The 26,949-nt window shown below is 42.3% G+C and overlaps 2 protein-coding genes across 2 annotated transcripts in view; both read right to left on the bottom strand.

Moving 5' to 3' along the window:
* The window catches only part of cep192 (centrosomal protein 192), a 33,451-nt gene extending 17,100 nt beyond the window's left edge, over window positions 1-16,351 (bottom strand). Inside the window, 27 exon segments of the mRNA XM_038712251.1 lie at window positions 55-285; window positions 396-544; window positions 910-1,101; window positions 2,295-2,970; window positions 3,305-3,461; window positions 3,717-3,834; window positions 4,026-4,866; window positions 5,657-5,908; window positions 6,026-6,108; window positions 6,212-6,347; window positions 6,664-6,888; window positions 7,210-7,274; window positions 7,384-7,533; window positions 7,633-7,897; window positions 8,182-8,337; window positions 9,243-9,365; window positions 10,443-10,660; window positions 12,466-12,616; window positions 12,761-12,913; window positions 13,209-13,298; window positions 13,468-13,583; window positions 13,739-13,880; window positions 14,119-14,180; window positions 14,300-14,457; window positions 14,951-15,061; window positions 15,444-15,707; window positions 16,135-16,351. Coding sequence (XP_038568179.1) covers window positions 55-285; window positions 396-544; window positions 910-1,101; window positions 2,295-2,970; window positions 3,305-3,461; window positions 3,717-3,834; window positions 4,026-4,866; window positions 5,657-5,908; window positions 6,026-6,108; window positions 6,212-6,347; window positions 6,664-6,888; window positions 7,210-7,274; window positions 7,384-7,533; window positions 7,633-7,897; window positions 8,182-8,337; window positions 9,243-9,365; window positions 10,443-10,660; window positions 12,466-12,616; window positions 12,761-12,913; window positions 13,209-13,298; window positions 13,468-13,583; window positions 13,739-13,880; window positions 14,119-14,180; window positions 14,300-14,457; window positions 14,951-15,061; window positions 15,444-15,616 — 5,193 coding nt within the window. The 5' untranslated portion in view covers window positions 15,617-15,707; window positions 16,135-16,351.
* Window positions 16,352-17,785: 1,434 nt separating this feature from the next.
* seh1l (SEH1-like (S. cerevisiae)) lies at window positions 17,786-25,354 on the bottom strand. The gene is made up of 9 exons (XM_038712250.1): window positions 24,999-25,354; window positions 24,435-24,485; window positions 24,093-24,239; window positions 23,683-23,894; window positions 22,259-22,357; window positions 21,996-22,136; window positions 21,589-21,743; window positions 19,734-19,887; window positions 17,786-18,058 (listed from the first exon to the last, which is right to left on the bottom strand). The coding sequence occupies exons 1-9, from the start codon at window positions 25,107-25,109 to the stop codon at window positions 17,881-17,883; spliced, it is 1,248 nt and encodes a 415-aa protein (XP_038568178.1). The 5' UTR covers window positions 25,110-25,354; the 3' UTR covers window positions 17,786-17,880.
* Window positions 25,355-26,949: the final 1,595 nt, after the last annotated feature.

Raw genomic sequence — 26,949 nt, 5'->3', positions numbered from 1 at the left:
ATGCGGCAGATTATTTTTGGTCAAGAGTGTGATCTTTGGACTGAAGGCCCTCACCTCTAGCACAGGATTCTCTGCTATGGCAACCAGCAACACCCTTTTAGCAAAGATAGTGGCCCTGGCAGCAACCTCTGTCTCAGCAGATGCAGGCCAGGAGCAGACACTGAGGACACACTGATAGACACCAGCCTGTGGAGGGATGAACAACACCTTCTGCTCCTCTGTACTCTTAGGGCCAATGATCGTCTTGTTCTTCACTATAAGCCACTGGTAAGGCAAGCTATCCACCTGTAGGGATTTGCATCAAAGATACAAGAAAAAGTGATAATTAAATGAGTGTTGCCAGCTTGTTTAGAAGAACACTGTATAGAATTAGTTTCCATGTGCTTTATGCTCACCTTCTCTCCATCGATGGCCAGGCTGGTGACAGTGATTGACACCTGCTGCCATCTCTCAGAGGGGTTGAAGAGGCTGAGGGAGGTCTGTGAGGCGATGCCTACACAGCAGGCGTGAGGGAACCGTAGTTCCTCTGGCACCACCACTTGGCCTGAGGATGACAGTGGAATGGGGATAGCTGATACAGGGAAACGCTGCCCCTCCATGCAAATGAAGAGGTAAGAAATGTACTAAGTGAAGACAACGAAATGCATAGACTTGAACACTAAAATTCATTGCAGCTATTAAAAATTCAGAGTGAAATTGCTTGTTGCAATTTTCTGCTATGCACAAGAAAATTATTATCTCCCCGTCTTTAACATTCTGTTGCCCACAGATTTGATTAGTTAAGGTATGAAGAATATAAACAAAAACAGCCCAATACTAAAAAAAGTAATCTCAGTCTTTTTTTAATTTAGTAAACAAAAACAAACTGGTAAAAGGAAGGTATCTTCTTTATAAACAGACCACTGCTACCTCTCAGTTCTTCAAGACCACCTGCACCCAGTGGCTCTGCACCATATTGACTGTAGGGTTTTCCCATCATTCCCGTATCCTGCTGTCTGTGATGGGGTCTAGGCAGGTGAAGCGACCCAACAGCCCCAGAAATCCCCAGAGGAGCTGATGTGGGATGGATGTGTCTTACTGTGAGATCACCGTTGGGTATGCCTGGGTAGGAAAATAAATAAATAAATAAATAATAAAGAAAATATGAATATAAGAAGCAGAATCTATTTAACAAATACATTTTATGGGTTTGACCATCATGTTGCATTACTTGTTTGAAAATATTTGTCTGGGTATTTTATAGTGGTGGGCATAGATTAATTTTTTTTAATCTAGATTAATCTCACTGTAATCTTGGAATTAATCTAGATTAAAATGGCTCATTTGAATTCTGCCGAAGGCATTCAGAATATGTGTGCTACCCAAATAATGACTAAAAGTAAGTCTTTGAGAACGGGTTTATCAAGCCAGGTGGCGCATTAGACCAGGGGCTCATCTCCCGTTTCCAAAATGCATCACAAACTGCTTGAGAAAACCATTGGGAAGCTTCTTAAAAATAAATTTTCCTTGAAGCAAACCCGGTTGCTTCATAGCTGCATCCATGTTGGCACGTCACGTTTGATGTGGTAATTTCACAGTAGGCATACACACAGGTTCGAAGACTCGTTCTCGCCCCCTACGGTGAAATTCGGCTAGGTATACATGTGCGCTAAAATATCAAGGTGAAAGTCATCATAGCCTGGTGGTCCAGCCTGCAGCCTAGTGGACTCTGCCCCCCTCCCGCCGTATCTAAATAAGGTAGAATGGCTGCGTGTTGGGACGAATGAAACAACAGTTTCAATCGTCCTAACAGTGACTCTTGACGTTTAAACTTCACTAGCTTCTAAACTGTAAAACTTTGGACTTTTAAAACTTCAGGATGTGTTAAAGTACTAACTAATCTTTTATGTGATCATGACCATAGAGCAAAAGATTGCTTGAGTGAATTTACTTTCTGTGATTGAAAACAGCTTCTTTCATATAACTCTGTGAAAGTGTGACGTATCCACCTGATTTTTCCCTGTACTGTGGACTGTATGTTCTGAGGTAGTTTGGCATATCAGCCTTGTACGGGCTCCGAGAAAATCGCTGCGTTTCATTCGTCCCGCATTTCAATCGCCCCGGCTCTCCCCTATAGACCCAGCTCCCAACCCAACTTTGAGAATAGATTAACGGCCATACTTTTTTTAAAATCGCCCGATAAGAGTCTCGATTAACGCCTATAAACGGCCCACCACTAGTATTTTATTGTAGATATAACTAAACACCTTTATTTATGAAAGTACAGAGAAAAGCCATGCCTGTAGAGGACATACTGAAGAGACCATTTCCTGTTGCTCCCACATGATAAGCACCAGGATGTAATGGAGCTTCAGATCCCAAATACTGCTGAGCCAGCTGGGAGTTGAAGAGAGAGCGTCCATTGAGGAGGGACTGCATATCTCCTTGATGGGGAAGGTCAATCAAGCCAGTACATTGGGGCTTAAAGCTGGAAATGGGCACATAGTGAAGTCCCTCTGCTGAGTAGGACGGAGGCACGCCAAGGCCACCAGCATACACCGACGACGACACCGAGCTAGAAGCTCCCCACTGCTGAGAGCCCTGAGGAGCTGCAGTGCTGGTAGTTTGCTGAATGTTCAGATTACTGCAATAGCCTGAGTCCACTTTAGTGAGCTGTCTTACATTGGACTCAGAGAAGTGATTGTGGTTCCTGCAACCAGCTGATAGATCACTAGTTCTGCTACCAGGGCAGTGGTAGTTGCATTCACTCTGGCTGCGAGTGCAGCTCAGAGCAGAACCACTGCGTGACGGCTCCGGGCTTTTACAGTGCTGTGCCGGTAGTGGGTCCAGACTTTTAGAATGCTGTGGTTGCACCTGGTCCAGGTTTTTGGGCAAAGCAGGAATATCAATGTTGGACTGTGCATCTGGTTCCACAGGTGGAGTTGGACTGAATCGGATGATGGTGGTGCTCAGTGCCATGGTACAGTTATTCTGTGGAGGGCAAAGCACCACGAGACAATAAATGCTACACTCATGGCACACAACCATTTCATAAGTGACACATGTGACAGTGAAAACAGATATAGTCCATGTGATTAGGGCAGAGAGAAAGCCTGTATTCCTCAAAATGTTTAACATTTCACATTTAGAGGGCAATTATTTTTAATAAAAATGGTATTAAGTCTGCAACTTTATTGCCAGTAACAACAGCATTGGAAGTTTAGAGCACATTTCAACAATAATGTTCTCATGATAGTGACCTGGCTATGCAACATGAGCAAGCATGCAGCCAAGGTTAGGCATACCAGACATTACCCTACCGTACCTTTTGCCTCTCAGGTGTAGGTATGACAGTGCCATCGTTGATTGAGATGTACGTGAGCCTGCTAAGACTCGGGCTCGAGCAGGGAGACTGAGGAGAGAGGCCAAGACCTGGACGTTTGTCTGCCAGACCTCCACTGGACGACACCGGAGACACCATCCTGGCAAGACAAAACCACCACATGGGAATAAAATGAATAATGACTCGAAATGCAAATGTCGTGTATCTGTCAGTAGTGTGAATCAGCACACACACAGTATACCAGACAAGACAACAGAGTAAATATTTAAAATTAATCAACAGTTCCTTTCTTGTTAAATTATCTGAACACTTTGGGTTAATTTAATCACACAAAATATAATAATTACTAATCTTCAATACTTTGGATTCATAGACATCATCTTTGATACAATACCCATCAGCACTGGGAACGGAGGTCTGGCTTGGAGAGGAGTGAGTAAGCGGAGAGGTGGACGGTCTGAAGTTACACTGTGTCTCCTCCACACAGGGCTCAGAAAAACCCTTCAGCAGGTCTGAGAAACAAATTTATTAACATACACGTTCATGATGCCATCTCAAAATTCTCACAGGGAATACTTCCTAATCATGTATAATATGGCGGCCACTGATCTCAAAAGTTGTTTGAAGGAGGGTGACCACTGTCCAGACACCTTTTACATGTGTGCCGTTTAAATTAGAGGCCATATTTCTGCTTTTTACTCACCAGATGCAGAGTTTCGGGGAAGCTGGGTGTTATGGCAAGTGAAGTCATCATGTCTCTCTATAGAGTGACAAGGTAGTGGAGCAGCCATGATATTCCTGGGTGGCGAGTTCTTTGAAGAATTACTGGGTCTGCCCTGCTGCTGCTGGCCTGCACTCCCTGTCTGCCCTTTCCTCCAGCCTGGTGAGGTTCTTGGTAAGCCAGGTGAGGCAGCAGAGCTTTTATCACTCTTTTGAGACGTTTCTAAGGGAGACGTAGTATTGGATGCGTGTGGGTTCAAGTCTCCTGGCTTGACTCCTCTTTCTGTGAAGGTCCTGCCTGAGGAACCACAAGTTTTGGTGGCAGATGAAGCAGAGTTATCACATGCTGCCATTTTGTCTAGAGACGCCTTGAGAGTGGAAGACTGGCCTGAGCCCACAGACCTTCTGGCAGAGCTAAAAGACGTATGAGGACGAGGAATGAAACTTCTCTTTGAGTCACCCTTATGACCTGGAGATAATGCATTTGAATGAGACACTTCAGATGAGTTGGTGTTTAATGTTGTCTCTCCTCTTTTGGCTTTCTCCTCAGTGTCATTGGACTCATGTTGGGTCTCCTTATCGACAAGCGGAGCTGAGCTCCCCTGTTCCTCAAGATATCCTGCCAGAGGGTTCCTTTGAGCGCTGTTGAGGTTGTCAGCCCAGCCGGTCAGGTCAAAGGTAGTGTGTTCCACAGAGGCATCGCTGCTGCTTGACACTTCAGTATTTTTCAGGTATTTCTCAATGTCGAAGGCACTCAGCTCTCCAACACAGGTGCTTCTCTGCAGTGTGTCCAACACGGCGCTATGATCCAGCTCTGGGAGAATCTATGTGCAGGGAAAATAGTTTTGTTATTTTAAATGTTAATTTAAGGGCCCATCTAAAAAAAAAAAAAAAAAAAAAACACACCACACAACATCAACAACCTCAAACTTCATTCGAGAGCTGCACCTCGTCATTAGAGCCGAGACAAAAGTATCAGCACAGACCTTTTCACTTGTACCATGGAAGTCACTTACCAGCAAACACCCCTCATGGATGTATTATTATTATTATTATTATTATTAGAGACCGTTGTTATACATCTACCGTACTGCTGCTAACTGTAGGCTCTGCTATTAGCTAGTAAGGGGTCCTGTCGGCTGACTCTACCCGAACAAGATTGTTTACAGCACTGGCACAGGAGCTTTGGAACGACTAATTGGTCGACTAGGAGAATGTTTGGTCATAGGCAGCCCTACTTTAAGATATAAATGTAAAGGGGGTAGTTCGGAAGTCACACTTTCATTGTTGACGAGCTATTTTCCTTGCAGATTCCTGCATCAAAATACAGATCATAATTCAAGAAATGGAGTCACCACAAAAAAAAAAAAAAAGAAGTTTCTAAAGAAGAAGGCTTGCATACAAGGACTTAGTACGTTTTTCAGCTGGTTCTAATAAAGAACTTTTTAATAAACACAAGGAATACGTTTCATAATTTGGAATGTTTGGGTTGAAGCACTAGTCCTGGGTCAAGCTGTTTGATAACACTTCTAACCCCAGAAAATAAAATGTTAACTCAAAATAAAGACTATTTAATATAACAGTAATATACTTTGGGGGAAAAAAACGCCTTACATGTTTAGCCGAGTGTGGTTCCTCTCTGCAGTTGACAGCAGGTCGATTCCTCGCCCTACTTCTCTTGGACAGCTCCATGATCATGGCAGCCAGCTGTGAAGGGTCTGTGCTGATGGAAGCATCAGCAATGGCTGAAGCAATTGTGCTGATACTCAGTATCAGCTGGCTGCTGTTATTGTCAGGCGACACACAGCTCTGGTTACTTAAGTCCCTGTGGTCAGGCAGTGCAGCTGCAGAGTCAACGGTATGGTCCTAAAGAGGAGAAGTGATTTAATGTTAAAAAAAATAGAAGCCATACAGCCTTGCTGGTAATCCTAAATGGAGATGATCAAATATCAGCATATGAAAAGATCAGGGATCTTCCTGTACCTCCTGTTTACATGGTTCTGGATCAGTATCCCCTTTCGGTGACATCCTTTCACCAGGTGCCTCAAGAGTTTTGTCCAGGTCCTCTGCAAGGAGAAGATCATGAGTAACTGTCAGAAAAGCACACTGTAAATCATTTTAAAAGAAGCAAACAGACAGATAGAAAATCATGTCTGAGCTTGAACACACCTGGGTTGAGTGTCCTGTCTGCGTCACTGAGCTCTACAGTCTCAGGAGAGGTGTCTGTAGACGAGAACTCTGAGGGGTGAATTAGGGCGAATGGTTCCCTCTTCTCTGGAGAGGTAATGATGTAGCCAAAGGATGGCTAAAGGAGCAAAGAACAAGCTTTTATTAAATGTTACAGTTCCCTCTCAGAAAGCTAAAGACAAATGGCACACATGAATGCAACCTCAACTTCACACCATTAGATTAGACAAACTTAAGCTGAAACACAATCTTCTTCAGCCCTGTAAATTATTTCAAACAAACAAACACTGGCAACAACATCAGACACCCGCTGAATGTCAGTGTTGATGCACATTCCTTCAGTGGCCAAACGTATGAATGCATTCATAACAGAATCCACAGGAAGACCCCAACGGACTAATTTCTCAAACAACCCAAGAAAGCAGTTTACTGACCCGTTTAAATCCATCCACATCCTCAGTGCTGCCCAGACAGCCCAGGGCTTCAGAGCGTTGTCCAAAAAATTGCCCTAAAGACAGTCGCAGGTAGCTTTGGTCCCCGCGCTTAAAATCTGACGAGACCTGGGAAGCCCTCATCAGGATGTGGCTGTTTGAGGGAACCTTCCAAGAGGAGTCACTTTGAAAGGTGCTGTTGCTGCTGGCTGGTTCAATCTTCTCCTCCTGTGTGAACAGCAGTACTCACAATAAACCACAAGAGGTCGTGCTTTTCAAAAATGCTGAAAATTGTAAGTGTATGTTAGCGTCTCATATGGCACTACAATAAATTATTCATTCATTTGTTGATTGATTATGAAAAACCATATAATTGTGATTTTATTTATTTGGTTATTTTAAGTTTGTGATAACACATTTCTGATCATTAATATTCCGAAATGTCTTTTGAGGTGACTCAGCCAATCAAGACTGAAAGCTACAACTATCAGTTTTCTGAACAGAAAAAAACTCCCCTGACATCAAGGTAAAAGGGGGTCTGCAGTATACCTGCATGAATTGGTGCTCCTTCTCAAATTCTTCTTGATCCTGAACTATCTTTTCCATAGCATCACCTGCAGAGGAGAAAAGAGTGGCCCAATTGTCTATTTACGGTATTCTGTACAAACAAAAACACTACAATAGAACAATCTCATAGTATTAAAGTAGAGCTGTGGTACGCACTGGCAGGAACAAAGTCCTCAGTCTGGAACTGGCCAACATCCTCTGATGTCTTTCCATCAACCTCTTTCTCAAAGGAGGAGTAATATGCCAGGTCTGTCACCCACTGCCCTTCTTCATTCTGGTACACCACACTATGAGTGGCATTGGCACCTGCAGAGACAACCAATGCTGTTAACATATAACACTATATATGAGTTCCTACTATCACCTAAGTAAATGTCTGATCTAAATATCAAAGCTAAAACCAGCCTTGTTGAAAGTCCAGCTCCTGGTTGTCTGGGCAATGGTTCCAGCAATCATCTGAATCTTCCTGTTCCTGCTGGAAGCTCTGGGAGAAATACTTGGGTTCCAGGGAGGTGGAAAGGGGATTGTTGTCATCCTCACTGGTACTGCCTGAAGCCTCTGCGTCAGTCACATTACCACATGGCCCGCCCCTTAAGCCCAAAGAAGGCCTAGCACCATCCGCCTCATCTACTCCATCATCATCCTCATCACTGCATTCTGGGAGCAGAACCTGAAAGTGGGTTGGTTGACAAAGATGTAAATGCTGCATAACAATGACCATTTGTTCCGATATTTATGTCTTACTTATGAATAGTATTTTATTAAAGATTGTGTCTGATTTCACAGTGGAACCGCCACACTCAGAAAGCACTCTTGACGGAGGTCAAGCAGATAATACGTCATGCTGTTGGGAGTATGAGAGTTTCTATATTTTCATTGTTAGCACATAAATACTGCTGACATTTAGGAACACATGGCTAACAGTTATAAAACCCTGATTTTTCCCTGTTGTACCTGGGAGAGGTGGAAGCTGCCCTGGGTGCATTGAAGGTGGGAGACAGTTAGGTTTGCCGTGTCCTGAGGTCTCCTGAGTCCAGCTCCACTCCTTAGGTAGACTGAGTCCAACATTCGGTCAACAGTGAGCCCAGACTCTGTGCTCTCCATGGCATCCTGCCAATCAAATCAGAGCCACACTGACAAACTGACCCTCAAAAGCTTGTCATATTTAATACTTTATTCCTGTGTTCTCATTGTGCAGCACTTCACATCTTCTTGTTTATGCAACAGTCAACTGTTAATCAATGTTTCACCCAACTCATGTAAGTGGCAAAAGCATAGAGGGTTTGTATAAAATCAATTAAAAACATCGGGCCTAATGGTCCACAGTATGAAACAGGCAGCAGGTTTCAACAAACTACATTTGAATAACAGAATGTGAATCATTGGTTGGACAGTGGAGGGTCTATCATTTTGCGCTTTTAGAGGACAACTACAGACTGATTATCACCAACTTTCGCAGAAATGGCAACATATTTTATTCAACATTAGCTGCAGGCGACTGCAGGGGCGGCGTATAAAAACAGCGGCGTCAAGTCGGACACATTCTACCTGTGTCAACTTTGTGCAGCCGGAGAAAAGCAATTACGGCAGCCGGACTCGGCGACTGCAGCCGCTTTGCTCCCGAGAGGATTTACGGTCATGTGACAGGGTGACGTTTTGCAGCGCCAGCGAAAGTCGGACACAATTTCTAACCAGCATGCCTTAAAGTTGATGATACACGGGGCAACTTTTTGAGCAATGTTGCTGGGCAATCTTGCTAGTGGCAAGTCCGACTAGGTTTTGAACAGATAGCGGTGGTGTGGGGCAGGTGGCGGAGGGGTGGGGGAAGGGGATTACGGCAGTAATCTTTACTCATTACCGCTGACGGCAACGTTGCCCTGCACGATTGCGCTAAAAGTTGCTCTGTGTATCATCAGCTTTATGTCAAGTCCAGCATGCATCACGTTTAGTCAGAGCTGCGCAACGCCGCATGAAGTCAAACACACCTATTAAAAATGTCTTGTATCTGTGCTCACCAGTGTCCCCTGTCGGTCCAGGACCATGCTCCAGTTGACAGGAGAAAGCCTCTGAGTTCCCCCTGATGGCCCCAAAGAGGAGCTGGTCTCTCCTGTTCCTACAGGTCCCACACGGTCACCCATCTGCAAAACATCATTTAAATAAAGATCTTAAAAAAAATTTAAAAACCAAACAAAAAACTATAGAATATAACAGTGTCAAAATCCACATTATGAGGGCAAACAATAAGTATGTAAGGCATTAGATATTAGGATTATAGTGACCAAGTGATAGGTTATCAGCATTATCTTGGCGTTGTTAAAATGTGCTGAAAATGTTCAAAAAGTACTGAAAACCAGAAATCAAATTAGCCGCACTGCACTTTTTTTGCAATCAGACCAACATAAATATAGAGGAGTCTTGTACAGTCTACACAACCAATTTAACTATTGCCGGATGAATTATTATTATTTTTTAATTATTAGACAGTAACAAATAAATGCATATACAAATGTCTTCCACAGTGCATTCTTCAGAACCATCAAGGATAAGTTAAAAAACACACACACACACACACTCACACACACACTCACACACACACTCACACACACACACTCACACACACACTCACACACACTCGTAGTCTGATAAAGAGGTCGAGACAAGCTATGGATGACTTAAGGTACCCTGTACTAAACTACGTGTTATGTGAAAAGTTAACGAATCCTGCATTTCCTATAAAGCGTTTTTTTTTTTTTCCTATCAAGTTTCGCTCAGCACGTATAAAAAACAAAATACGAACAGACTTCAGACAGGCTGAAAAACCTCTGGAGCACTGTTGCTGCCTTCCTCAGTGTTTTCACTGACCCAAAACGAACCTGCATGCTGCGCCGCAGTCTCCTCCGAGACTGCTGCGAACTTTGGTTTACAGTCAGTTTATCAAAACGTGGATATCAAACGCGGTTTTAATCATAACTGAAATTTGATGTGGTACTACCAACGGTCGGGAATTTGACTGTGGTTTATCATTAAACATGTAATTGTTTCACCTCTAGGAGGCATACAAAATGGAAGTCCTCAATATGCACAAAAACAGCAAGAATAAACCTCACTGTAAAACAAGCACGGCTTAACGATACCTCTCTGTTCCTAAGTGCTCCAATGAGACAACTTGCTGCTATATGGAACGGAAGGTGCCCGAAGTGAGCCTCATTTCTTACCTCAGTATGTCTGGAAAGACTGCTCCTTCCGTGTCCTGGCAGAATATTCAGATCGCCCTCGTCATCTTCACCAACAGCACTGCTTCCTACAATCCCCAGGCCACGCAGGACATCATAGGTGGTCTGAATGTTAGTCGGTGGGAGAGGGATGGTTGAAACTCCACCATCATTTCCGCCTTCTTCACTTCCACTGCTCCCGTCCCCACCACCTCCATCACCTGGAGTTGCAGAAAGTGTTCTAAGATGAGATCAGTTTACAGTTTAAGAGGTTCTTGGAGTTAGAGAGGGACGCCCCTACTCTGGTATGGCATCTGGTAGCTCATTCCACCATCGTGGTGTCACAGATGAGAACAACCGGGACCGAGATTGCTTTGTGCGTCGGGATGGCAGAGACAGGCGGTGTTTGTTGGAGGAGCACAGTTCCCTCAAAACTAACTAGGAACAGCGCCTTGTTGAATGTATATCGAGCCTTGAAGAAGAAGACTTCAGCATTTTTTCAACCTGGACCCTATTTTCCCGTGTTTGTGTCTGTAACAACAATTGCTGGAATTGGTCCAGTACTGAGCAACAGCCCTGCAGTTGGCAACAGAAAATATTCCGGCTCTAGACGCTGGCTTCCCACTGTCCCTCTGATGCCCAAACTCCCTCTCGCTCCTCTCCCAATATCTAACAGTGAATTAAGGGTTTATTTAGACCAAACCATAGTTGGAACAGTGGAGAGACTAACCAAGGTTTTGGTTTCAGTTTTATTTTGTTTGTGTCAAGTTTGAATGACGTACGATGATCTGAGATGTAAAATTACTGTATTTGTTAACGGAGTCTGGTAGTTTTGACAGGAGTGATCGAACGGCTGTTTCTGGTTAAACAAAAAGTTAACAATGGTAGTCTAGACAACATGATGGAAAGGACCGTACACATTACAATCTGAGCCCGTCAGGGGCAAAAACAAACACTTTGGTAGACGTACATTGACAGTGCACTAATGCCTGAAAGGATTATGTTGCAGCCCTGTTTCATGGCTGCCAGGTGCAGCACTATCGTAAACTCTCGCAGTCACTCAGACATAAAAACATAAAATAGGGTACAGATTAAAATATTAAAGTTTCCCTTTAACTGTGGTTGGGTATTTTCTTTTTTTACAATTCCGGTACCAAATCAATACTTGATAACATCATAAAAAAAACGAAGAGAGGATTTTTAAATCTTTTTTTATTATTTAAATTGAAAATTATATTAACTGTTAAAGTGTACTTAAATATAAAACACAAACAAATTCACAATATATAAATCCTAAACCACCTCTCCCAACTAAGATAATTTAACACTAAATAATAGTGATAGCACTAGCATGCAAAATTAATTTTGAGTTGGTATTCTTATGATACAAACCAGCTTTAAACTATGACTGTTGTATTCGGCTAAGGCAGAGAGGGCTCTTTACTGTAGTTACTGTGTTCTCCAGTTTTTCCAGGAGGTCAGTGAACGTGTCATGAGTGTCAGCAAATGTGTGATATGTTAAAGAGACGTAATCATTTATTTTCCTGTAACTGGCAGATAGTTAGGGGGCAGTGGTTGTTGTTCTCGCTACCCTGGGGGAGCGTGTGTGCGTTAGCCTCGGGACAGAGAGAGGTTGAAGAGCGAGAGATGCCAAGTTAACATGTAGCTCGTTCGTTTGGAGTATGCTGCTGCTCACAGTAGGCTGTATTGTTGAAGCATTAATAAAGACTGAGCCAAACCGCCCGTCGTCTCGTAGCCTTTCATTTATGTTGATGACGCTTCTTACATCATTATCGGATCACCACAGGGAAACAGTTCACTCGTCACATTTAAGTGGCACTAAAATGAGGTACCGAAATTTGCGTTCTAATTCGGCCCATTAGCTACCGGTTCCATATTGATACCCAACCTTATCATTAACATGTATTTACTTTGAAATATCAAGAAAACAAATTCCAGCCAGAGAAGGAAAAAATAAATAATTAAAAAAAGAGTGAAGCACAATCATTTAAACTATATATTGCACCTGTGACTGGAGGGTTGATGACTTGTCCCTCAGCAGATCGTCTGTGTTCAATCCCAGACAGAGATGGACCACCACGGCCACTGGAAGCCTCATCATCAGAACTGCCTCCCTCTAAGCCCGGCCTGAAACTGGGACGATTACTCTCTCCGACCTGTATATGTTGCATAAAGCAGAACTCTGTTGTACAGTACATTTTGAAGGAGTTATTGGATACTGTATTTATGAGGCCGACATTGACAGTTATTTGAGTTTATTATAAATCTGAAAAAAAATATATTGTTTTCCCATTTCTGACCAGCTGTCTGGAGGTGCTGGGCAACAGTCGTGTCCTGGTAGCATTGCTGTTCCTTCTGGCAGACTGCAGCTCATCCTCCGTGTCTTCATCACTGGCAGGACAGGAGTCCATACCTGTAGCAGCCAGACGCACATGAGGCATCTGGAAGTCCTCCTGAATAAGAATGGTACACGAAATACAGCAAAACAAATTAGAACAGAAATTCTACAGGGCAAGACATTTAATGGTTGTTTTAAGTCCACGAGTCATAAAAGTAATGACAGACTTGACAGGAAAGTAACTTTATAAAATTAAGACATATGGAGCAATCGGGGCCTCTTGCCAAACCACAAATTTCCAGGTAATATTTATGAAACTGAACCATATTTTCGTGCAGGAACCTTCAATTTATACCATGACCTGGAAACAGCACAAGGGCACAAAACAGTAAGGATGTACATGTGCTCACCTGATCATAGTCATCAAGGAACTGGTGTCTATACTGTTCTGGTTCTGTAGAACTTGGGTTTGATATATCATCATCATCACCTTGCAGTCCCTATGAACAATAAAATGGATTAATGGAGACACTGAGACAAATAGAGTGAATAAGAGTTGAATGAAACATTCATTTAAATTAAACTTATTTCAAATTGGCTTTGTAATGGTGTTGTGTAAGGCAACAAGTTGGAAAAGTAGAAAGTGTTTCAAAGCGGAGAGTGTCTCACTTTTGCAGGAATCTCCTGACCCTCCACTCTGCCTCTCTGCATGGCAGGAGGCACCAGCTTATTGAAATACAGCTCCAGTTCATCATCAGGCAGGTTGTTCGAATCAATATCATCATCTGAGAATCAAACACATGTTCACAACATGTCGGCAATTTATGCTCATTTTCTGCACTTAAAATATCAAAGATGTCTGAGGTGTAAACAATTTAACAAGCAGGTAACACTATGCGAGATTAAAAGAATTGTTTTAAAAGATGAATGCATGTCATACCTGTGATATCGCTGTTCATGCTGTCCACAGACATGAGCTTCTCATTTGCCAGGAAGCTTGAATTACTGCCACTGAAATGGTCACTGTCCACTCCCTCACTCTGCACGTTGTCCTCCTCAGATGTAGCTTGTAAGTGTTGAGCCTGTATGGATCGGCCAGGAAAAGGAGCACAATGGAAAGTAGCTGATCAGTTTTGTTGGAGAATAAACAAAATACTTTTTTGTATGAATATGATGGTTTAAAAAGTGGTAAATAGATTTCACTTGTTTTTCCACATAAGTAATCTGGAAAAACTGGGGGGAAATAATAGATGCCAGGTTTGGGCTTTTTGAGTCTTTAACTTACTTCCAAGTAAAAAGTACAACAACCAAAATCAGTACCTTTGCATCTGAACTCTCTTTATGTCCAATCTGAGCAAACGTCAGAAGCCCTGTTGACAGATCTGTCAGGAGGCAGAAAAACAGATTTTGTTAGTATCATAAAAATGTAAATGTGACTCTCAGGCTGGGCAACATTTGCAGTGTTATACCTATAAAGCCAGAGCTAAGCAAGAGCTTTTACCTGTTCCAAGTTCCGTTAGCCGGCCGTGGACCGAGCCCATCTGTGTGGGTGGAAGACCCAACATTGAGCCTTGGTTCTGAGAAGCAGTCTCATCCAGGTTAATTTTCACCAGCATGTCTGAAAGACGATGGGCTGCAATGAAGTCATCCGCATTGTCCCTGTAATACAGGTGGGGATGTAAAGAATTAGGACGGCATGGAAAAGGTGGGAGAATTAATTATAGTAAGCAAAATATAATATTATATATCCACAAAAATAAATAGAAATGGCTTCATAGAAATACATATGTAGTAATGAAAACAATATACATTTATATATTAACAGAAGTTTTATTTACATTTATGTACATTTGACAGAGAGGAACTAAGTCTACTAGAGTCAAAGTACTGAGTGAAATAATTCAACCTCATACATATACATTGTATTTTATAGCATGGCTGCTTATACATTTAAGTGAAAATCTTGTGCATTCCTTCAAATAATGCAGAAAGAAGTCAACCAGTACTGCAAGTACGCCAGGGAGAAAAAAAAAAAAAAAACGGCAATTACAAAAAAAGTTCTAGGAACTAGAACATTGGACAAAGTTTTTTCTACAGACAACATAATAAAACACAAATCAGCAGTTTGAACTACTTGTACATTTATACTTACAAGTCATCTTTGAAGCTGAGGGCAAACTTGGGCTTTTCTCCAACAGATGACTGTGGGTTAGCCTGCTGCAGCTCTCTCCCCTCCAGATAGGACGCCTCAACAGGATCTCCTCTGTAAAGCAAAAGCACATAGCACTCCTTTCACAAAACAACTGATTGTTAAGACAACCAGCTCTGCATCATGATTAGCACCACACAGTGACATTTAGCAACTGAAGACTGACTCAGCACAAACATCCTCAGGGAAGTTCGTGTTACTTTTGAGGGAAATCAGAAAGGGCTGCAGCAACTTCTTATCAACAAACCTGAGTCCATGCATCCATATGTTCTGTTACAATGTATTACTATCCATTTATTGAATACCAATAATTCCCATTTCTAGTAGCATATAAATGCTACATATAATACAAACCTGCCAAAACAGGAAATTTAATTTCAGAATTCAGAATTTCTACAACGAGTCACATCTGTCCAAAGCAGCAGCATGCTCCCACCTGTTGTCAGACCCCGGTCTAATTTTAGCCACTGTAGAGGCAGCCACTGGAAGTCCTGGGCCTGAACCCAATGTCACATTCCCCAGTGTGGCACGGCCACTGGTGCTGTCCAGAGACTTGCAGAGGAAACTGGGGAAGGCTTCATCTTCCAACTTGTAAAAACTGTCTGCCATGTTTTTGAATGGAGTAGGGTGACAGCCAAATGCGGCTTTGCCTTCAGTTCATCATCTGTGAGACCATCAGTTAGTTGATGTCACCTTACAACTGTGAAACGCAAGTAAAAGGAAGAAAAGGAGTGGTTTGCAAAATACAAATAAATACACTTTTATGAATATTTTCATGTAAGTTATGTTGTTTTGCGACTGTACATGTTGGCCTTATTACAAAACAAACAGAGAGCAAGTGACTAGCTACGCTAGGTTAGCTAACTTTTAACGCTAGCTAACGTTAGATGCTAAAAACAACAAGGGGTTTGTCAAACTCAGTCTTCACGCTCTCGAGTTAACTAACGTTTCTACTCCAAAAACCTGCGTTCATGGAGTTAGAGGGAAGTGTTGCAAGAAGACAAGTTAAAGACAGCACAGACAACTCAGGTAAGTTTAACCTGCTCGCTACCCAGTTCTTTTAAGACTAATCAATTTCAGCAAGAGAAATCGTCTTCACGTAACGTTAAACGTTTGTTCAAACTCACGTTGAAGACTTCGGGAGGGGGACCAACACACCACGGCTCTTCTCCAACTCGACTCTCGTCTTTAGAAACTGGCGCAGACACGTTGCTTGGGCTTAGTTAACTTCCTAAAGCAACTTCCTTAACACTTGAGTTTTTCATTGTCGCTTCAAATGAAGCACATCAAACAAACCGTGTAACAGTTTGGAGGACCAAGGAGCGCCCAGAAGCCACAGGAAGCCCGCGTGAGCGTCATGTCATGTGGGCGGCACTTAACCAATTTAAACCATTTTGATTGGACAACACAACTGAGAGGGAGGAAATTGTCAATCGTGATTGGATGGGATTCACGCCATTCTGTCGGGCTTGGACACTTGGGGACAGTTCGGGAAAAAAAAAACAGCCCATTCATGTATCGATCGGGCGTCTGTCCTTACAAATAAAGAAGCGGGATGCGTGTTTTTACACTCCAGACATAATGTATATTTACTACTAGCAATACTACTAAAAATGATCGAAATGTATAGAAATAAACGCGCAGAATTAACTTAAAAATTTAAATTATCTTCTTAGACAAAATAAAAGTTGTTTCAACCATACACAAGGACATAAAAACCAAGTACGCACAGTATGATGGTTAATGGCCAAGTGGAGTTTACTGTATCATGTGTTCTGCCAAGCAGCTGCAAGAATGGCTTGGTTAGCAGACAGCTGCCTGCAGAGAGAAGTGCCATCCCACGCATACCAGTTTTTGAGAAGCATCTATGAGTCATGAGCCATGACATGAAATTCTATCCTCCGTCAAAATAAATGATGTACTGTTCATTTCCCTAATTTAAGAGCACAAATGTCAAGAGAAACGCCTCATATTCACACATTAATAGTGTCTCTTAACTGATCCCTACAGGGAAATATCTTGTATCCATGAAGTGGGGATCAGCAACAACACAAAAGCTATTGAATTGGTAGGGCTCAGCTACTTGCTAGGAGACACTTCAGCAGGGACAATCATTCCTGAAATGACTAAATCTGATCAGATTTTTTGTTGTTGTTGTTGTTGTAAAATAGGGCTCATCCAGTTTAGAGTCAATTTCTAGAGAATCTTGCCAGTTGATGTGTTTTAGAATATAATTTCTAGGATAACTTATTTTCTCACCCAACATTAGACTAAAAAAAGAATGTGGAGCCATCTTGAACAAAAGACATGAGATAATGAATCATGTGCCATTTCCATAAAAGAGCTGTCTCACATGGTAACCAGTGCAGTTTCTGCTTGTGCATGTGAAGGAAAAACAGTCTGAAATAACATTCTTTTAATATCTGCATTTATTCTAACTTCAATGGGCAATTTTAAACTTCCAAGTGATAATTACAAACATTTCCTCTGAAGGCACTGATGGTTGAAGAAGAACATTTCTTCTACACTAACATTGTTTCATGACCCAAAACAAAAGAATACATACATGTGCTTATTATTGCACATGCCATGCACTTAAAGCACCAGATTACAAAGTTAAATATAGGAAATGTTTGGTTGATTATTCACAGACTAACATTAAAATGGTTGTCAAAATGGTTTTCCTGGTCATATAATGCACATTTAACACAATCTTCGTTAAGCATTCCAAAATTTTCTAATTTTTGCACAGGAAAAAGAAATAATAAAAAATACAGACAAAGATTAAAGATCTTTATTAGAAATGAATGGCAGTTGTGGGGCCCCTGCCTTTCCCGCAAGCTGGTCCCTTCTTTTTTTTTTAAACGACCAAATCACTGCCCTTCAGCCTCTGGTAAGGGCAGCAGTGCCCTAGAGGAGTGTCTGTGGGGGAGAGCCTGTTGCTGAGGCTGAATGGGCTCAGCATCACAGTGCTCTATGAGGGAGGGGGGAGGCAGCAGGTGACCGTACCTGGTCCCCGCTCTGGGAGGATCCAGAGGCGGAAAGAAATACCTGAAGCAACGAAAGACATGGAAGGAGACGAAGACGACAAATACACGGACAAGGAAAAGACCATGACAATGGAGTACAGAGGGGAAAACATATACAAGGAAGTAGAAATGAGAGATTAAGAGGAGAAGAGATGCATGTAGAAACCAAAAAACACAACAGGAAAAGGAGAATGGCAGACAGAGTAGGGACAGAGGTTTATTTTGTAAAGGTGTATGTGCACCATCTTCTGCTGGCAAACATGTTGGAATGAAAATAAAGCTGTGAAGAACAGGAGCATGCAGTTTTCATGCAGTCCTTAACTAGTAATACTCAAGTACTCAGCTAGGACTTGACTCACACATTTCCAATGAATTAACACAAGCGCAAATGGTAGCTGATGCAGAGGAGACATTAGTAATATGCAGGATGCTGGTATATCTTTGGAGAGGTCAGCTGCCGCAGGGGAGGGGCAAAGGGAGCCCTCTTTCCAATCCTGCATGCAACAAGCAGTACAATACCACATTACTTCAACAAACCATTTGTCAACAAGGAGTTGGAATGCAAGGACATTTTTATGTAGAGTAATTTTACAAAATTTCCTATAAACATAGAATGACATACAGTACACAGATCTCATGTTACTCTGGTTAGAGGAGACTCAGAACAGTCACTAATGGTAAATACAGAGGTCACGTCAAGTTAGAGGTTATTAAGTTGAACATAAACATCCACATATTAAGTCTGATGAAAAAAAAATACTGTTAGCCAAAACAGCATCGATAAACCAAATCCAAATCTTAAAGCAAGCGTATGTAACTTTTGCTGAACAGCGACCACTGTGGCCACAACTGACAGTTAAGGGATAATCGTAAAAACATATCTGTCTTAGCAACGTCCTTTAGCAATTTCTCCCAAACGTTTTGCTAACATTAGCTACTTAAAGCTCCTGTTCTTACCATCCCAAGTTATCTCTTCTTTCAAAAGTTACACAGTCTGGCTTTAAAGCCATAAATGTCAATGCCTGTATATAGACACATATATGTCTATCTTAGGAAGTTATTAGTTTGTTAATGAGGTTCATTCAAGCTGTCCTGCTCAGCAAAGAGTTTGGCAATACTTGCTCAAGGATACATTCAAAGTGAAAAGTGAAATAAGGAGAAAATGACAGAGCGCTGATTTGATTTCTTAACTGAAAATGGAAATAGCCACAAAGATGTTGGATGTTGAGATGTGGTAGACTAAAGTTATTCCTCAGTCTTTACAAATGAATGTTACCTAACACAGTGGTCCTGCTGTAAATCCCAAAATAGCTCAAGCATTTGAAATAATACTCACATATCAAATTTCTATAAACAGGTTTATTTTACTTTTTATACCAAGAAAATGTTTAGCCCTAACAGTGACAATGCAGAGTGGAAACCACTTGTAATGCACATCAGTACAAATCAAGAGGAAATTGAAAAATAAAAATAAAAAATATACACCCCAACACACCCAATTCCACAGGCTTGATGCTGACAACTTGTATGCTGGAAGCCAAGCTCTTTGCATGAGTTAAACATTTGGTCAGTGTGGGCCCAGGGAGTTTGTCAGTGAGCAGCTGCAGTCCCAGTCAGTGTGAGGCATAAAAAGCTGTCAGTTCTGACGGGGTCGGGTTGGGCTTGCTGAGTGGCGTCAGACGCACCACGCCACCTACCTTCCTGCAGACATGCCGTTCAGGGCGTTCTGGGAGGTCTGAACAGACGAGCCCACCACGGTGCTCATGGCTGTGGGCTGACCAGACGAGCCAGTGAGTGGGCTGCCGTCTCCCTTCAGGATGCCTGTGCACTTCCAGTTGTCCATGTAGTTCGCTGCAGAGAGACGCAGGAGGTAAAATCAGTGCCCGCGTCGCTTGTAACATGATCAAGTGTTCTCATCATGTTCTCCTTAATTCTACAGATCTTTTTAGAATCTCTCAGCTCAGTGTTTGGTCAAAGATGCACTGTTTTGTATCCTTCTCACAGATGGACTTATTAGTGGTTTAGCTTTGGAAATAATGCTCACATCACATGTCTGCTATCATAAAATCCTTTGTTTGGTTCGTTTGCTTTCACACCACAAGCGAAACGCACCAGAGTTCGTTTGAAAGCTTTTGGTCCGCTTTTGGTGCACACCCGAGTGCGATTGCTGCGTTCACACCTGCCCAAACGAACCACACGAAGGGGGAAAACGAACTCTAGTACCATTCAACCAAACTAAACGAGGCAGGCGTGAAAGCACCCTTACACTACCTGCCCAGCACCAAACAGCAGACAAACAAAGTTAGCAACTAACTAGTGAACACCGTGAGAGCAGAGGTATTCAATAAAAATTCAAAGAGGTCCAGTTATGGAAGATTTTCCGAAGCAAAGGTCCGGGACATCGTAACGACTAATTTGGGTTATTACTCAGTACCATAAAATATAGTTGTATCAACATATGATTTTAGTCAACAACTGACTGTCAAATCAAATATTTCATCAATTTCCTGGGCCGCTAAAACAGTACAACTAGAAAAGCTGCGCGGGTTAAAATAGAAAAGCTCCGTCACGAGGTAATAATTCTTAATACTAAATCTGCTATTGGTCTGAGTCCGGAGGGACAGCGGATAGGTCTGGATGCGGTCTGATCTAGAAGCTAAAAAGACAGATATTTTTCTTAGATGGTGTGATCTGTGCCCGCTGCATGCGTACATATAAACTCTTCGCTGTTGTATCAAATAACAAATGTACAACCATAACATGAGGCAGCCCCATCTAGCAGACATCTGGGGTTACGGCCAACATAGCTTTCCAGTTGTCCACAGCTTGTATTTTACAAATTAGTGGTCGATCAATACAGGTTTTTCAATGGCTGATGCAGATATTTAGGGAGCAGGGCGGCAAAGGAAACAAAGAAAAGTCATGCATAATTCCATTACTCTATGCAAAGTACAGTCTAACACACATTGGTATATTGGCCAGTAATGTGGTGGTGTTGTTTTTTTATTAATGAAATAGAAAAGTGCATTGGGTTAGATTTCAGAACATAACTGGTGTTTGCCCAATCATTCAACTGCAGTTTTCTCTCCAGAATAAATCTAAAAATATTTAACACCAGTAATGGTTTTAGATTAGATTTACAGTCATTTGAGAACATTTAGGGCTCGGAACAAATTTTTTCCACCACTTTCCCAAACCTCACAAGTGGGAGTGCTAACATCGCTCCACAGCAGCCACACTGACAAGGCTGCAGATATTCTTTGTTTATCGGCCTTGTGAGTGAAGGTATCGGTCTATAATCTTAAAATGCCAGCCGATTAATCAGTCTATAACTAACTACAGCAATCAACAGAACAGCTCAGATGTTTTGAGAATCTGTTGTTGAAGTTAATTTTCCTGATACCAACAATGCATCAGCCAGAGTTGCTCAATACCTGGCAAGAGTCATTGTTTATGCAGATTTGAAAAGAAATATTGCACAAATGAACAAAAAACACCTTTCAGTATAGCTGTCAGTAAAATGAAAGCAAGACAGTAACAATAAGCTCCCACCTTTCCAGAGGCGAACACAGCCGTCATCCCCGGAAGAGGCCAGCAGGGTGCTGGTGATGTTCCAGCTCACACGCCACACCTGGGAGTTATGGTTGTCAAACTGAGCCACAATCTGCACCTCAAACTTGGTGGGTCCTGTAGAGGTGGTCTCCTTCCTGTCAGATGGATCCAAGTTAAAGAAAATGTATTTACATAATGGTATGTTCTCAGTTCTGTCATTTTAACAGTTTTGAACAGTAGCAGCTGCAGAAGTACATCTGTAAAGAATCTGCATATATGGGACATATATTAAATTAGTGAAATGTAAAATTCAGGATCTCAGAGACTACACTAATGTCTGTGTACTGTGAGCCCTTCATATGACAACTTTGACAACACATATATAAAGATAAAAAAAATTGAGTCACCTCATAGGCACAAGCTTGAAGATTCTGACGTCTTTAGTTGCAATGGCGAGCACGTGGAAAGATCTTCCCAGGTTTGGAGCAAATGCAATGTCATGGACTGCATCAGTGACGGTCATCAGCGTCTCTGCTTTAGCATATTTCCTTTTTAACATCGGTTTAAAAGAATTGCACAAATATTAAATACTTACAAAAGAAAGTATTCGGAATGTTCTATTGTTTATATTTGGTATATTTGTATCAGAGTGACACACAGGAACACCTACCTTGTGTTTTCATTATACTCATAGATCTGTACTTTCCCACCGTACGTTACGTTGCTGTCGTCACTCCCCACTGCAAACATTGGCGGGTGGGCACGAGAGCTACGTGGCAGGCGAGAAAAAACACCCACAAGATTACACTGACAGATCCTCAAACTCCACTGTATTATTAACAGGCAGCTGAGAGGTCACAGTTCATAGTTTTAGGATAAGATGCTTGCCTTTGGTGTGGGAGACCCGGGTTCAATTCCGCACTGTAACACATCCACCAATGTGTCCCTAAGCAAGACCCCTAGTTGCTCCAGAGGCGTGCGACCTCCGATATATAGCAATTGTTAATCGCTTTGGATAAAAGCGTCAGCTAAATAAATAATAAAAGGAATGGACAACTCTTGAAATATGCAGCAAAAAATTGCAAGTCATTAAGGGCAAGTTATTGGCCATATCCAGTATGTACAACAAAGTGTGCTTATTTTAAATGGAATTCCGCCATCATTCCTTTTATTATTGCTACCTGCGCTTTTCCCACTGTGGCATGTTATATTTCAGTGTCAGAAGAAGTGCATGAGGCTTTGTGAAATAATGGCACAGAGATGCACTGGTTTCACAGCAGTGGTACTGTTACGTGCCCGCAGAAAGACGACCAGTGGCATGTGAAATAATGAGAATTTCTGACAAGAGTTATCCTTCTTTCAGCCAACTCAGTCACTGACATCATGGATCTAATCAGAGTTTAACAGAGCTTCATCTGTAAAATTCACCGGCAGTCTTTCTATACGCAGAATTTCTAGATGACAAAGTGTGTTATACTAATACAAAGATTTAACTGGTGTTTTCAGTAACAGAGGGTAAAAGAAAATACAATCCTTTTTACTTCCTATTAGGTCTGCATCTACCGATTATTGGTGGTGATGGAGCAATGGATAAGATGCTTGCCTTTGGTGTGAGACACCCAGGTTCAATCCCCCACACTGACCCATTCACCATTGTGTCCCCGAGCAAGACATTTAACCCCTAGTTGCTCCAGAGGCGTGCGACCTCTGACATATAGCAATTGTAAGTCGCTTTGGATAAAAGCGTCAGCTAACTCAATAAATGTAAATGTATTTTCGTAATTGATTAATCGCCAGTTAGTTGCTGAAATCGTTTAGTCTACAAAATATCAGAAAACAGTGACAAAAGCCTCTCACAATTTCTCAATTGGCCAACATGACATCATCCAATGTCTTGATTCGTCCAACCAACAGTTCATAACTCAAAAACATTCAGTTTATTGTTGAACTTGAAAGCAGCAAATTCTACTTACTTATCATTTTATAATCTTGATTAACTGACTATCAAGATAGTTGCCGGTTAAGTTTCTGTGATCGGTTATGGAAATGAAGAATAGTAAATGTTTTTGATACACAGTAAATCAGTGGTCTAACCTTGAGGGGTTCCAAGAAATGCAGCTGCAGCTGAGCTTGCATGAGATCTCATGCTGCAGGGACCACTGACTTAGGTTCATCACATCAGGAGCCTCGTAGATCCTCACCACTCCGTCCGCTGAGCAGGTGGTCAGCATGAGGCCCATGTGTTTAGGGGCAAATTTCACATCAGTCACTGACGTCCTACTGTCCACTAGTGTGGTTCTCTTTATCTAGAAAGATAACAGCATAAAACACTTGGGTCAGATCAAACAGAAGACTGTGGCAAAGTGACAATTAGCAGCGAACTGTGATGTTTAATTGTACCATCATTATGAACGCTGCAGGAGCTACTGAACTGGCGAGCGGTGTGCGATTAAGAAATAAATGTCTGTTCTGCTAGTTTAGAAGGGTGCTAGAGTTGCACTAACCCAGTGGCTCAGTCCTCTCTGCTTGTCATTGGACTCCCCAACAATCTCCTCCCAGACAGCAGCTGTCCTGTCAAAGGAGCAGGATGCCAGAACCTGCCCAAATTCTGGATGAGCCCAGGTCACTCTCCACACTGATCCGCTGTGTGTCTGTACAGAAGAGAAAAGGCTTGTCAGGCACTTGTCAGATGTTAAGCTGTAGTCCACAAGAGACAAAGCAGGACATAATTGCAAAGGAAATTATGCAAACGTAAGCTGTTATGCAAGCATGCCGGCTGATAAAATTTATTTTACCAGGAAAGCCTTTACCAGTTAAAACGGATCAAGCAGCAGCAGGTGGTTTACCTTCCAGCTGGCTGTGCAGTGCCACTCTCCATTCTCACTTTTGTCCCAAACCTGAGAGACAGAAGATGTGAGAATATTGTTAAGAAATTAAAGTATCTGTGCACAAACTGGTTAAGCTACGTTAACGTTAACATGCGACCTGAATGTGACAAGCTCTTCATTTTGAGATCCTGAATTGGTTTACAAATAACGTTAGATTATACCATGTAAATCACAGACAAGGGTTTTATCAAATGCATGTTGTTGCTACCAGCCAACTCTGCAGTGTTTGCAGTGTTTCCATGAAAGCTGTGCTGCTCTGCTCTCCTAGCCCGGTATGCTACAGGCACCTTGGCTAGAAAACTAGCTAAATTCAATAAGTAAAAGTTCAACTTCAACAGTCAGAATTAGCAGCAGATTAAGCAAACATTACCGTGTGTCAACAACTGGTGGAAAATAAGAGTCAGTCAATCCAAAAGTGAGCTAAGGTCGTTGATAACGTGGGTAATAATATTAACAAGATGTGTTATGGCAGCTAACGCTAACATTAGCAAACTGATATAGTTCACTATAAGCAACGGTTACCTTGACACTTTGATCACTGGAGCAAGTTGCCATTCTGCGGCCGTGAAAATCATACGACACATCGTGAATTAGATCTTTATGATCTGCTGCGATACTACGCGCTACAAACATGATTGCAACTACGATAGGACAGCAACACTAACAGTTAGCTTACTATTGAGCTAGCAGGCATGTCACGCGTCTACTTGTGTGTGTGTGTTTGGCGGGTCCTCGTGGTGTGTGCACCGGTGCTGACCACAGAGGGGCGCATTCACACCATAGATGATTCACACAAAATAGTAAAGCTTATTCTTCTTTTTTCCGGCAGTCTCGGCTCTGTTTTAGTGCATTGCTGCCTCCCACCGGTATAGTATCGCCATTGAAGCTTTATTATCCAAGAGCGATTTAGACCTGTGGATTTAAGGATTTATTTCCCTATATCTCTCCTTTTAAGTTACCCCGTCACTTAGCAAAGTAAAAGTAAAATACTCTCACCTAAAGGATTATTAGGAACACCTGTTCAATTTCTCATTAATGCAATTATCTAATCAACCAATCACATGGCAGTTGCTTCAATGCATTTAGGGGTGTGGTCCTGGTCAAGACAATCTCCTGAACTCCAAACTGAATGTCAGAATGGGAAAGAAAGGTGATTTAAGCAATTTTGAGCGTGGCACGGTTGTTGCTGCCAGACGGGCCTGACAATCTGCTCAGTTACTGGGATTTTCACGCACAACCATTTCTAGGGTTTACAAAGAATGGTGTGAAAAGGGAAAAAACATCCAGTATGCGGCAGTCCTGTGGGCGAAAATGCCTCGTTGATGCTAGAGGTCAGAGGAGAATGGGCCGACTGATTCAAGCTGATAGAAGAGCAACTTTGACTGAAATAACCGCTCGTTACAACCGAGGTATGCAGCAAAGCATTTGTGAAGCCACAACACGCACAACCTTGAGGCGGATGGGCTACAACAGCAGAAGACCCCACCGGGTACCACTCATCTCCACTACAAATAGGAAAAAGAGGCTACAATTTGCAAGAGCTCACCAAAATTGGACAGTGGAAGACTGGAAAAATGTTGCCTGGTCTGATGAGTCTCGATTTCTGTTGAGACATTCAGATGGTAGAGTCAGAATTTGGCGTAAACAGAATGAGAACATGGATCCATCATGACTTGTTACCACTGTGCAGGCTGGTGGTGGTGGTGTAATGGTGTGGGGGATGTTTTCTTGGCACATTTTAGGCCCCTTAGTGCCAATTGGGCATCGTTTAAATGCCACGGCCTACCTGAGCATTGTTTCTGACCATGTCCATCCCTTTATGGCCACCATGTACCCATCCTCTGATGGCTCCCAGTTTGCGTAATCTTATGAATAATCGCATCCTTTGCTTGGCATAGAGCGGGCAGTAAATTAAGACATGTTGTACAGTCTTAGCCTTGCTCACTTTAACTTCATCCAGGCATGGCCACTTTATTTTTTCCGAGCTGAACTGCAGGTCGAAAGTTGTTCAGCTTTCTCTCCGCTTTTGTTTGCATCCCACTCTTGTTGCCATAGATGATTCAGTCTCTCACTGATGGTGCTGAGGCCATTCCCTCCTACCAAGTGGCACCTGCACATCTACACTATCCCTGCTCAAACTTGCCTTAGCTACCCGGTCTGCCACACACGTGCCGGAACCCAGAGAAAACCCACACTACACCCCCACCTCTCCAGTTTAAAAGTCATCATTAAAATCTCCACAACTATGTCTGGCCTAGCTCTACCACCCTCACCCCCACCCAATGATGCCATCAATGCAGAAAGGAATCTGTACATAGTTTAAGCTTCTCCAAACCCTCTTCCTCCACCCGCCACAGTGCCCACAATAATGCAACTAATTCTGCAGTGCATACAAATAGTAAATCATGTTTTGAGGTTCTTCATGAAATGCTTATGCTGACTGTCGAACAATAACCATAATGTATTCTGAAAA

The sequence above is a fragment of the Micropterus salmoides genome, unplaced genomic scaffold, assembly GCF_014851395.1.
Source record: "Micropterus salmoides isolate LMB-PRFRI ecotype aquatic unplaced genomic scaffold, ASM1485139v1 Ms_hic_scaffold_11, whole genome shotgun sequence".
NCBI lineage: Eukaryota > Metazoa > Chordata > Actinopteri > Centrarchiformes > Centrarchidae > Micropterus > Micropterus salmoides.
Note: the sequence above shows the minus strand (reverse complement) of the source record. Positions and strands in the feature narration are given on the sequence as shown.

Coding starts and splice junctions, on each gene's coding strand:
- seh1l (XM_038712250.1), bottom strand. CDS start 25,109: ATGTTTGTAGCGCGTAGTATCGCAGCAGATCATAAAGATCTAATTCAC. Junction 23,895..24,092: donor AGAGAGGACTGAGCCACTGG/GTTAGTGCAACT, acceptor TTATCTTTCTAG/ATAAAGAGAACCACACTAGT. Junction 22,358..23,682: donor ATTTCTTGGAACCCCTCAAG/GTTAGACCACTG, acceptor CCTGCCACGTAG/CTCTCGTGCCCACCCGCCAA.